The 11,966-nt window shown below is 40.8% G+C and overlaps 1 protein-coding gene across 3 annotated transcripts in view; it reads left to right on the forward strand.

Annotated features, from left to right (window-relative positions):
- SUMF1 (sulfatase modifying factor 1) overlaps positions 1–11,966 on the forward strand; it is an 85,379-nt gene that overhangs the window by 1,643 nt on the left and 71,770 nt on the right. For all 3 annotated transcript variants that reach the window (XM_027775448.1, XM_027775449.1, XM_006157932.3), the window contains exons 2-3: positions 5,944–6,117; positions 10,559–10,633. In XM_027775448.1, coding sequence (XP_027631249.1) covers positions 5,944–6,117; positions 10,559–10,633 — 249 coding nt within the window. The remainder of the gene's footprint in view (positions 1–5,943; positions 6,118–10,558; positions 10,634–11,966) is intronic.

An 11,966-nucleotide genomic window follows, 5' to 3' on the forward strand; every position in this document is an offset into this window, starting at 1 on the left:
ACAAGAAGAGTAGGGGAAGCTTACACTCTGGTCCCTTCCTCATTTCTCCCGCCTTTGGCACACGTGTGTGTACACAGCCAGCATGTTTTTCAAGCAACCAGTAGTGAGACTCAAAACTTGCAATCAGCTATGTGGGATCCAGCTGCTTTAACTACTGGTGGCCTGGCCTCCATTATTGAGTGTCTTTTGCTTAGTGAGGAGTCCTGGTTACAGTTTTAGTGTGAATTAATCCTGATTGTTTCATTTCCTTTTTAACTTAGATATTTGATAACCAATCTCTCCCTCTTTGTAAGGAGAAAATACTGAATTTGTTAGGTATCTGTCTTATTTGCATAAACACATTAGTCTGTTTTAAATTCGTTTAAAACCTCTGTCCAGTACTGGACAGTTCCCATTTTTAAATGTTTCGTCTTCCTATAGATTCCAGAATGGAATGTGGGTGACTTCCCTTCTTGAATTACATTTACAAGGTGCACATTTTCATCCCTACAGAGTGGTTTTGTGTCCTGACTAGATACTGTATGGGTCATCTTTGGCCAGTTCTGTGTTCACTTTCCATAATGTCTTGAGGCATTGTAAGATACTAATAAATTAGTGACTAATGAGAAAACAGCCCACAAGCCTTCAAGGACTCTTAATCTAATGATTGAACCTGAAGTAGCCTTATTATCAAGACATGTACTTCATAAACAGTTCTTCATCTTTCTGTTTCCTTTGGTTGCAGATATTTTAGTTAATGTGCACATGACTTTGGTCTAATTCTGACACTTAGCCATTGATTCTAAATTCAGAAAGTTCAGTATTGCAGGAGAAGAAAATGAGCATAGTTGTAGTTCTGCTTTTGTTGTCCGGTTTTGTTTATTTGGTTTGAATAGGCAAATATTTATTTGATGTACATGTTATATGAGGAGACTTCAGGAAGTTTGTGGAACATGGAATTGAAATATGAATTTATTTTGGTTCAAAAATAATTAAAATCAATTTACAGCTTTTTCATGATACATATTTCCCACAAACATTTCAAAGACTTCCATTATCCGGCTTTGGCCTATGTGTTGGAAATACAGAAAGGGAAAAAATCTACGCTCTATCCTCACAGCATTTACATTCTGGTGAGAGTGTTGGGGATCAGGACAGTGATTGAACCTTTTTACATAAAGAGATACTTTATTCTCTTTCTGTCTCTTGCACACGTACTCTCTTACGGGTAAGCATCATTTTTATAAAGTGACAGTGCTCTGGGAGGAATATGTACTTAGGAAGAAAGGATTCATTTGTCTAAGAGGTGCCTCAGAAAAAGGTCACATTTGCACTAGGCCCTGGAGGAGATATTTTCAGGAGCTGGGGAATGAAGCAGTGGATTAAAGCACATTCTTAGGATAATGACATCAGCATATGGTACATTGTGGAAGCGCATGGTGTGTTCTGGGAAATAAGTGATTTAAGATTTTCTGGTAGTGACTTTTTCACACTTTTATGTATTTAAAAAAATATTTTATTTAACTTTATTTATTTAAATTTGCCCAGAGAGGGTCAGAGTGAGAGAGAAAGGAAGAAATTCAGCCAGCAGGTTCAGAACTCAAACCATGGTTGGCCATGTGGGAGTCCAGCACCCTTAACCACCATGCCACCTGCTGGCCCCAACACTTTTATTTTTTTAAAAAGAGAGAAAGAGCCTTTCTCTGTTGTCCATGCTGGCCTCAAACTTGCAATCCTCCTGCCTCAGCTTCTTACAGGTATATGCCACTGCTCCCAGGCTATTTTTTCACACCTTTTTTCCATATTTTAAAAAAATAAAAATTTTTGCCGTCAGACACCTGGGTTGGCCAGAGAGAGTCAGAGAGAGAGAGAGAGTGCTGGAGAAAGCATTCTGCTGTGGGACATGATCTGGTCACAATCTCTTCTCCATTTCTCCGTCTTTTCAGGATTATGGCCACACATGAACATGTGTCTGGCATGTTTTTCAAGCCATTTGGGCCAAGATTTGAACCACCCATCAGCCATGTGGGTTCTGACTCCCTTAACCATTAGGCCATGGGGACTGCCCCAAAATATAATTCTAAGAAAATTATCCTCATAATTTTCTACTTAGCTTGTTATTTTGTAAGAAGGTAGTAACAATCCTAATCTCAATGTATCTTGGAGTTGTTTGAAAAGGCATTTAGGATCATAGGATGTTGAACTTATATGTGGCATGTTTGTGCAGCTAGGATCAGTTTTTTTTTTTTTTTGAGAGGTTTTTGCTATAGGGCGTGTGTGCTCACCAGACAGACAGAGAGAGACATAGAGATAGAAAGCGAGAAATCACCCCCCAGGGGTGATGGTCACGCCGCAATCCCTTCTCCTCCATTCTCCTCTCGGGATCTTGGGCACGCACGCACATGCGCCCAGCGTGAGTTTAAGCCACCGGGTCTGGGACGCGAACCATGGTCGACTACGTGGGAGTCCAGCGACATAGCCATTACGCTAACTGCTGGTTCCCAAAATCAGTTTTGATTTCCACTCTGAGGAAATTTCTGATTGGGGATGGACTCTTTACCACAGCAGTAATATTAATCTTGAATAGCCACATGAAGAGGTTTTTGACATTTTGTCCTAAAAGAAATGTCAATGAAAGCTATAAAATGATACCAAAAGACGTTCATTAGAATGGGTAAAATAAAAAAGATAAACCATAACAATAGAGTCGTTCTTGACTTTACCTATACCTCTGACTTGAGTAACAGTGCTAAAAGCTGTGATGTGGCAAAAGAGTTTTTTTTTTACTCACCTTCATGTTTGAGGAGGAATGGATTGTTTTAATCTAGACCTTTATGGAAACTTGATTAAAATGGTTCTTTATATTTGGCTTGGTGTCCTACAGAGGGAGGCACCTGATGCTCTGGATTTCACTAGAATGACATTTTACATTTGTAGGACAGAACACTTCATTAGTGTGGATAGAGATGATGAGCCACTCAGAGCAATGGAGGCTATTTTTATCTATAGCCTGCAGAATGGAAATGGCTTACTTACTTAGATAGAGCTAGCTATCTCTGATGGTTAATGCAGAATAAAAAAAATAAAAAAGAACAAAAAACAAAAAAACAAACAAACAAAAAAAGTAGACCGGGAGTCCACAGTGGAAGCCATGATTGTATTGCCTTTGTTGGTACTTAACTTTGAGGGAGATAATTGTAGAAATTCATAAGGTACAATGACCACAGCTTCCTGTGGGCCTTGTCTCTGAACTACTTGTCGGCTATAGAAAAGCTTGCTTTCTTCCAAGTTCTTTCCAAAACCTTTTATTAGATCCTCTTAGTAATTTTAAGATTGGGACCAGGAGATGGCATAATGGTTATGTTGCTGGACTCGCATGTAACCAACTGCAGTTTGAGTCCCAGACCAGCGGCTTAAAACTCACACTGGGTGCATGTGCGTGGGTGCCCAAAATCCCAAGAGAAGAATGGAGGAGAAGGATTGTGGCGTGGTCATCCTCTCTGGGGGGTGATTTCTTGCTGTCTCTGTCTTTCTTTCTCTCTCTCTGGTGAGTGCACGTGCCCTAGAGCAAAAATTCTCTCTATTAAAAAATAAAATTAAGATTACTCTTGAAACTTTGACTGACGTCTTTCATTTTTTTACTTCTTTGTAGAGTTTCTTAACATTTTGACTTCTCTTCTAAGGTCTGTGAGCCCCAGGTACTTAGAGAATAAGGAGAATCATGCATAAGTCTTTTTGGATCTTTGAGCTGAGTTTATTAAGCAGTGTTTGCTGTAATGCAGACATGTTCTTCATGTCTGAGACTGTTAAAAATGAAGTAGAATTTTCGTAGCTATTGTTACGAATAACTCAAATGATACATTCCTCAGTATAGTCATGATTTATTTCACTTGTTCAGTCTGTAAAGTTTTTTTTTTTATTTTTAATTTCTGTTATAGGACAAGTGCACTCACTGGAGAAAGAGAGAGAGAGAGAGAGGCAGAGACAGCGGGAAAGTGAGAAGTCATCCCTCAGGGGTGAATGGCCACACTGCTATCCCTGCTCCTCTTATTCTCCTCTTGGGATTTTTGCTACACATGCACACGTACCCTATGTGTTCTTTTCAAGCCTCTGGGTCCCGGACTCATATCTCTGGGTTGGCCATGTACGATCCAGGGCCTTACCACCATGCCACCTTTTCCTCCCCCTGCCCTTTTTTTTACACTGTTGCAGTGTCTCCCATTTGCCAGCTACTGTGCAAAGTGAGTATGAAATGGGTACCTCTGCCAGTTTTCTTTTCCCTCTTGTTTCCCAAACTCAAAAGGGCAGCCACTCTCAAACAAGATCCCAGGAGGTCTCTAAGGATTTTTCGAGTATCTGATATTGCTATATGGCTGTAGTAGACCACATACTGAGTGCGGGGAGTATAGACTTGGAAAAATGATTTCTAGTCCCCACAGAACTTAGGGTCTAATGAATAGATTCATACAATGTGTGGCCTTTTGATAATTATTTTTTTATTTAGGAGTTTTTTTAAAAATAATTATTTTATTTAACTTTATTTTATTTATGTATTTATTATTTATTTTAATTTGACCAGAGGGGGAAAGTGAGAAAGCCAGCTGCCAGGTCTGGGACTCTAACCATGGTTGGCCATGTGAGAGTCCAGTGTCCTTAACTACCACACCACCCGCCAGGCCTGGATTTTTTTTTTTTTCCCTTTGTTTTTGTTATAACTATGCTAGTGAGTATGAAGTGGAAACTCACTAGTTTGATTTGTATTTCCCTGATGACTCAAGATGTTGATCTTTGTCCTGCATTTTTTTTCAGGATTCTTTCCCCCGTCAAGGCGTGTGTGCTAGCCAGAGAGAGAGACAGAGACAGAGAGGGAGAAAGCACCCTCAGTGGGGTGTGGTCATACCACATGCAATCCCTTCCCCATTTCTCCATCCTGGGATTTTGGGGACATGTACACATGTGCTCAACATATTTTTTCAGTTGCTGAGGCTGAGATTCAAACCATGGTTGGAAATGTGGGTTCTGGCTCCCTTAACCATTGGGCTATAGGGCTGGCCCTTGGGTCTGCCTTTTTTTCAGTAAAAATCTTCACTTTGTGTTCAGTCAGTGCTGAGAATATAGCTGTGAGCAAGGCAGCTCCAGTTGCTGCCCTGAATTTAGAGTTAAGGCGGGAAGATAGATAGGTACTGAATCATGGCAATTAGTGTTTTAATAACGAATTATAGAGGACATAGACACTTAGTAACCTTTTTTGGATTTTCTAATTTAGTAAGTTAAGTTTGTTTGTTTGAAGGTTTTCACCATAGGGCACATGCATTCCCTGGAGAGAGACAGTGAGAGGGAAAGCGAGAAGTTGCCCTCCCCCAGAGGAGCTGGCCACACCATAATCCCTTGTCCTCCTCTTGCCTCCTGGAATTTTGGGCACATATGTACATGTACCTGGTGTGATTTGCAAGCTACCAGGTCTAGGACTTGAGCCACAGTGGCCATGTGAGAGTCCAGTGCTTTAACAACAGCTAACATAGTAATTTAAGTCTTTTCCATTTTCTTTTGTGGCCAAAATTCTTACAATGGGGATTTAATTATTACATGGCATCTTTACATTTGCTTTTGTCCAATGTAATTCATAAGAGATGAGAGCATATTAGAGGAAAAACAACCACAAATACATAAAGAAAAGAGTGGAATATTTTCCCTGACTCTGCATTCCAGCCATTAGAAGTCTGGGTGTCTATTCAGGGCCTATTTCCATCGTGTAAGCAAATTTGGGTCACGTAGAGAATTCGCACTTTTTTTTTGACTAGTGATCTACTTTTATTGGGATTGAGAGTGACTTTACTAATATCATGGTGAGTTCTGTGGCAAAGGTTTACTAACTCTTGCTTACCAATGGGCTGGGAACTTTACCCCTTTCATAGGTCCACTTGGCTGTGGTGATGCTGACTTCCTGTTTCTCCTTCACTGCAGATGGTCCCCATCCCTGCGGGGGTATTTACCATGGGCACAGATGATCCTCAGATAAAGCAGGATGGGGAAGCACCTGCAAGGAGAGTTGCTATTGATGCCTTTTACATGGATGCCTATGAAGTCAGCAACGCGGAATTTGAGAAGTTTGTCAACTCAACTGGCTATTTGACAGAGGTAATGGGGTTGGGGATAGGAAGGAAAACTTGTTCTTTTCCAGAACTTTTAGGATTACTTTAATAATAGCTCACTGTTGACTAATCACTTTGACTGTGTTGAGTCCTTTGTATCTGCTTGATCTAATTTTTCATGGCAACCTCATGAGGCAGGGTGTTTTCAGGTGGCAAACTGAGGATTAGGAAAGTGATTTGCACCCAGTTGCACAACTAGTTACTGATAGAGCTGGGAATCAAGCCTGGCCAGTGTGACTCCAGAGGCTGTGTTACTAACCCTTGTTCTACATTGTGCTAATGGTTTAATATGCAAGGGAGTGCCACTGTCCACTTGGGCTTTTTGAAATGACAGATGACAACTGGCAGGCAAAGTAAGGTCACTTTTCCTTCTCAATAAATTGTATTTTGATTGTTCTAGAAGCAGTATGTACTTCATAAGTGATAGATGCAGAAGCATGATTTTTCATTCTTATGGCTTTATTCCAATACCTTGATGACTCACGGTCACTCCTGTGGGAATTCCAGGCATCCTGTGGTCACTAAGTACAAAGTAAGATTCTAGAAGTGGATGTTTGTCCTAGGAAGAGGAAACTTTCTAGTTTATGAACCTTTCTATGAGTGTCCAAAATATACTTTTTTCTTTCCTTTTTTTTGAGAGATTTTTGCTATAGGGTGTGTGCACTCGCCAGAAAGACAGAGAGACAGAAAGTGAGAAATCACCCTCCCCTTGGGGGGGCGATGACCACACTGCAATCCCTTCTCTTCCATTCTTCTCTCGGGATCTTGGGCACGCACACACACGTGCCAGATGTGAGTTTAAGCCATTGGTTCTGGGACTCGAACTGTGGTCAACTGCATGGGAATCCAGCAATGTAGCCATTACACCAACTGCTGGTCCCTCTTTCTTTTCTTTCTTAATTGTTAGAGGATCTGTGCACTTGCCAGGGAGGAAAAAAAAAAATAGAGAGGGTGAGCGAGAAATGAAAGTACCTCTGAAGTGCGACATGGTTGCATTGCAATCCCTTTTCCTCCATTTTTCCTTCCAGTTAGGATTTTGGGCACTAGTCACACATGCCTGGAATGTTTTTCAAATTGCTGAGGCTGGAATTGTGTGATGGGAGCTGTCTCTTCATGCACAGTGCTTGACCATCATACTATAGGGGCAGGCCCTGAAATATACTTGTTTTATATATTTTATACATTTTTCTCACCAAAATTTTACCCTTGTCTTCAGTTTGTGGAGTCCCTATTCTGTTTTTTTTTTTTTTTTCTTTTCAATGTACAACCTTTTTAAAATTAAAACAATTTGAGGGGCTGTCAGGTGATGTGGTGGTGAAGGCTCTGGACTCCCACATGACCTACCGCAGTTCAAGTGCTGAACTGCAGCTTGAAAATCATGCCAGGTACATGTGCGTGTGTGCTCAAAATCCTGAGAGGAGAATGAAGGAGAAGTGACAGCAGCGTGACCATCCCCCTGGGGTGTAATTTCTCACTTTCTTCTCTCTCTGTCTCTTCAGCAACTGCACATGCCCTATAGCAATAATCTTTAAAGAAAAAAGAAAGAAATTTGAGAGTAAATGCTGAGAGCAAAACAACATTCAAATTTGTTTTTGTGTTGTTTTTTCTTTGGAATTGCCTAAAATATGTAAAGTGGCTCTAACCCTTTTCTATATGTATTTATAGTAAGAAAAATTTCCTGTTCTCTTGTTTCTTTTTTTTTTTTGGAGAGATTTTTCACTATAGGGCGCGTGCACTCGCCAGACAGACAGACAGAGAGAGACATTAGAGACAGAAAGCGAGAAATCACCCCCCAGGGGGGATGGTCACGCCGCAATCCCTTCTCCTCCATTCTCCTCTCGGGATCTTGGGCACGCATGCACACGCGCCCAGCATGAGTTTTAAGCCACCGGGTCCGGGACACGAATCGCAGTCGACTACGTGGGAGTCCAGCGACATAGCCATTACGCTAACTGCTGGTTCCCCTCTTGTTTCTTTTTGATATGCTTAGATCAAGTTCCTCAGTGGTCTACTTAAGTTAAAAGATGATTTCTAAGGAAAAAAGTCTTTCCTTAGACTCAATTCTCCATGAATATTTTGCCTTCTGAGATGAAATGAAGTTGTAATTATTTTCTTGCTTTCTATTTTTTTTTTCTTTTGTCTGCATCCCCACATAAGGTCAGTAAGAACAGGGACCCCAATTCACATGTTAGATGTTTGATAAATGTTTGTTGAATGACTAAATGGCTTAGGTACTTAGGCATGGTGGTGTCACAAGGGAATACAGGAAGATGATCAGAGGTCAAGGAAAGATGATAAGCTCCATTCAGAAACAGGGTTTGGATCTTGTACTTAGTTAATTTCATCTAATGAGAATAGGACAGGACTAAGAGTAGAGACTTCAGTCATATGAAGTTAAGGTGATGAGATTGTAGAGGTGGTCCAGTAGCTGATCTCAGAGTCCATCTCTTGAACTACCTGCATTAGAACGACCAGCTGTGCTGTTCGCATGTGCAAATTCCTTGGCCTTACCCCAGATCCCCAGAATCAAAATCTCTAGTGTTGGAGAACAGCAGTCTGTGGTTTTAATAAGGTAGTCATGTCCTCTCAACTACATGAAGTCAGAGAGCCATTAGTGTAGCGTACAAAGTGCTGAGGGACCAGCAGATGTTGTAATGGTTATGTCACTGGACTCTCGCATAGTCAACCATGGTTTAAGTCCCTAACCTGGCAGCTTAAAACTCATGCTAGGTGCGAGTACATGCATGTCTGAGATCCTAAGAGGAGAATGGAGGAGAAGGGATTGTAACATGGCCACCCCCCTGGCAGGGGTGATTTCTTACTTTCTGTCTCTGTCTCTTTGGTGAGTGCACACACCCTAGAGTAAAAATTTCTTTAAAAAAAAAAACAAAAAGTGCTGAGAGCCAAGGGAAGAGCTCTGGAGGCCACAGAGTTTCAGGGCCTGAAGGAAGAGCCCATGAATTTCAGAAGATGAGTCAGAATAGCCTAAATGGAGAAGAAAAACTAGGGAAGTAAAGTTATGGACCCCAAGGACAGAGAACTCCATTGTCAGGATAGGGTCAAACAGATCAGAGAAAACCAGGTAAATTAGGATTTAAGACACTTAGATAACTACTTATTAATTTGTTTATTTTTGCGAGATAAGTTAATTTTTGACAGGACCTTTCCATGTCACAGTCCTTGTGCCCAGGTTCCCAGTTAGCTAGGTCTGCAGGTGTGTGCTGCCTCATCCACCCAGTCAGGTTGGGCAGGAATTGAACCTGGGCCTTTCCTGTGCCCTCAGCCTCCAACGAGTAGCATCTTGGCAATGCGTACTACTATGGCTGATTGCTAATGTTAAATAAAATAATTTTTTTTTCATTTCTGTCTGGTGCTTGAATTGACCACTTGAGATTTGTAAACACATTTGATACTCAACAATTAGTGCCTTTTAATTCTTTTAGCTAGATTCGAGGAGCAGGACAAAGAACAAAGCTTGATTATGTAATCGCATTTGTGCAGACGACTGTAGGTTGAGTATCCTTTGTCTGAAATGCTTGGAACCAGAACTATTTCAGATTTTGAATTACTTTTTAAATTTTGAAATATTTGTATATACATAATTTCTTGGAGATGGGACCCAAATCTGATATGAAATCCACCCAAATTTGATACAAAATTCACTACCCATAGCCTGTATAATTTTATACAATATACGTTTTTTTTTTTTTAATTTTTCAGATTAATTTTTTGCTATTGGGTGCATAAGCTCACTGAAGAGACAGAGAGAGAAAGCAAGAAATTACTCCCCAGGGATTTGGGCATGCCATAATCCCTTCTTCATTATCCTCTTGGGGCTATGGGCATGCATGCCCACGCACCCAGTGTGAGTTTTAAGCTTGCTGGGTCCAGGACTTGAACTGCGGCCAACTACATAGGAGTCCTTTATGCCATCTGCTGGTCCCTATAGTATTTTTTTTATCTCAGCGTTTTGACAGATCTGTCACATGTCTCGTGTGAAATTTTCCATTTGTGGCATTGTGTCCATACTCAACAAGTTTTAGATTTTGGAGCACTTTAGATGTTTGATTTTCGGATTAGGGATACTCTGTATGTCATTTTCCAAAGACATTTGTAATACTTGTTATTTGTCATACTTGGGGAAATGTGTTTTCTTCAACAGGGCATATGTTTTTCAAAGCTAATCACCTCCAGTCTGCTTTTCTTATCAGCCAAACAAGTCCTAAATGAAAATGGTTTCTGTAAGTGACATTAACTGGTTTTAAGTGGAAGCCAGCTGTTTTTAAGTCATTTCTGAGTCTTCTGGGAGGCCATAAGAAATTCACTTGGACAAGAACAATTACTTTAGTGGTGTGCAAAGAGTATGGTGCATGTAAAATATGTTATTACAACCTTTTCTGGATTTTTATTTCCCACTATCCTTATAGGCCGAGAAGTTTGGCGATTCCTTTGTCTTTGAAGGCATGTTGAGTGAGCAAGTGAAGACTGGTATCCAGCAGGCAGTAAGTCATGTTTAAATAGGCTTTTATATTTGTCTCAAGCTCATTGGAAAGGGTTTGGGTGAAAAATCCAGAGTAAAAGTGCCATCCTTTTCTCCTCCCTAACACCTGGCCATTGTATTACTGTACATTTGCCCATGGACACATACACTGTATCTTAAGGGAAAATGGAACCAGCCCAGGATGGTGTCAAGAAAGTGTTAGCTCCTCTTTGAGCGTCTGTCTTGTGTACTCGAATAACATATCGTGTTGCCACATAGAGTTCAACTGGACTCTGGATACTTTTAGATTTATTTTACTGACATCATTTCTTTTTTTTTTTCTTTTTTATTTTTTGTAAGGTTTTGTTGCCATGGGACATATTGGCTTGCCAGAGAGAGACAGAGACAATGAGAGACAAAGTGAGAAATCACCTCCCAGGGAGCATGTCCATACTGCATTCCCTTCTCCTCCAGTCTCATCTCCAAATTTTGGGCGCACATTTGTGTGTGCACATGTGCTTGGCGTGATTTTTTAAGCCACTGGATCTGGGACTTTAACTACTGTTAGCCATGTGGGAATCTAGCACCACACCATCTGGACCTTACTTATGGCATGTCTACAGTGGAGAGTTAAATGTGAATTTTCAAAAAATTTTGTTACTGAAGTCTTGATCTCATCAGATGCTGATGTGGAAATATAGCCTCCCATTTATTTTTTAATTTAAAAATAATTCATTTTTAAATTTATTTTTAATTGCCTGAGGCCATGTGTGTGTGTGAGAGAGAGAGAGAGAGAGAGAGAGAGAAAACACACCTCCCAATGGGATGTGGTTATGCTGCAGTCCCTACTCCTCTGTTTCAACATTGTTGGGATTTGGAGCATGTATGCACAAGTGCCTGATGTGGTTTTTTTTAAGCCTTTGGGGCTGGGGTTTGAATTGTTGGTTGGCCATGTGAAATCTGGCTCCCTCAAGCACTAAGCTATGTGGCCAGCCGAAGATTCCTATTAAAACATTCATGAATTCACATAATCAGAGTGGTGCTCATGAAAGGGACCCTTAATTCTGAACATTCATAGGAAGTGGAGGCAGGAACTGGTCTTTACGTGTAGGATACATCCACCCTTCCAGAGTTTTCAAGGAATATGAATTAGGTATGTTTTTCTCAGACATCATAGAAATGGTGGTTGTGGCTTCCATTAACACATATGGCGAGTGGAACTTGGGATGTACCAGACATTGTAGCAGATTTGTGTATGTTTGCATACCTGTCTCCTGAAACCATAAGAACGAGGGAGGGAGGGAGGGAGGGAGGGAGGGAGGGTGGACTGGGAAGGTGGGGGTTACAAGCCAAAG

Source organism: Tupaia chinensis, unplaced genomic scaffold (genome assembly GCF_000334495.1).
Source record: "Tupaia chinensis unplaced genomic scaffold, TupChi_1.0 Scaffold000565_1, whole genome shotgun sequence".
Taxonomy (NCBI): Eukaryota; Metazoa; Chordata; class Mammalia; order Scandentia; family Tupaiidae; genus Tupaia; species Tupaia belangeri.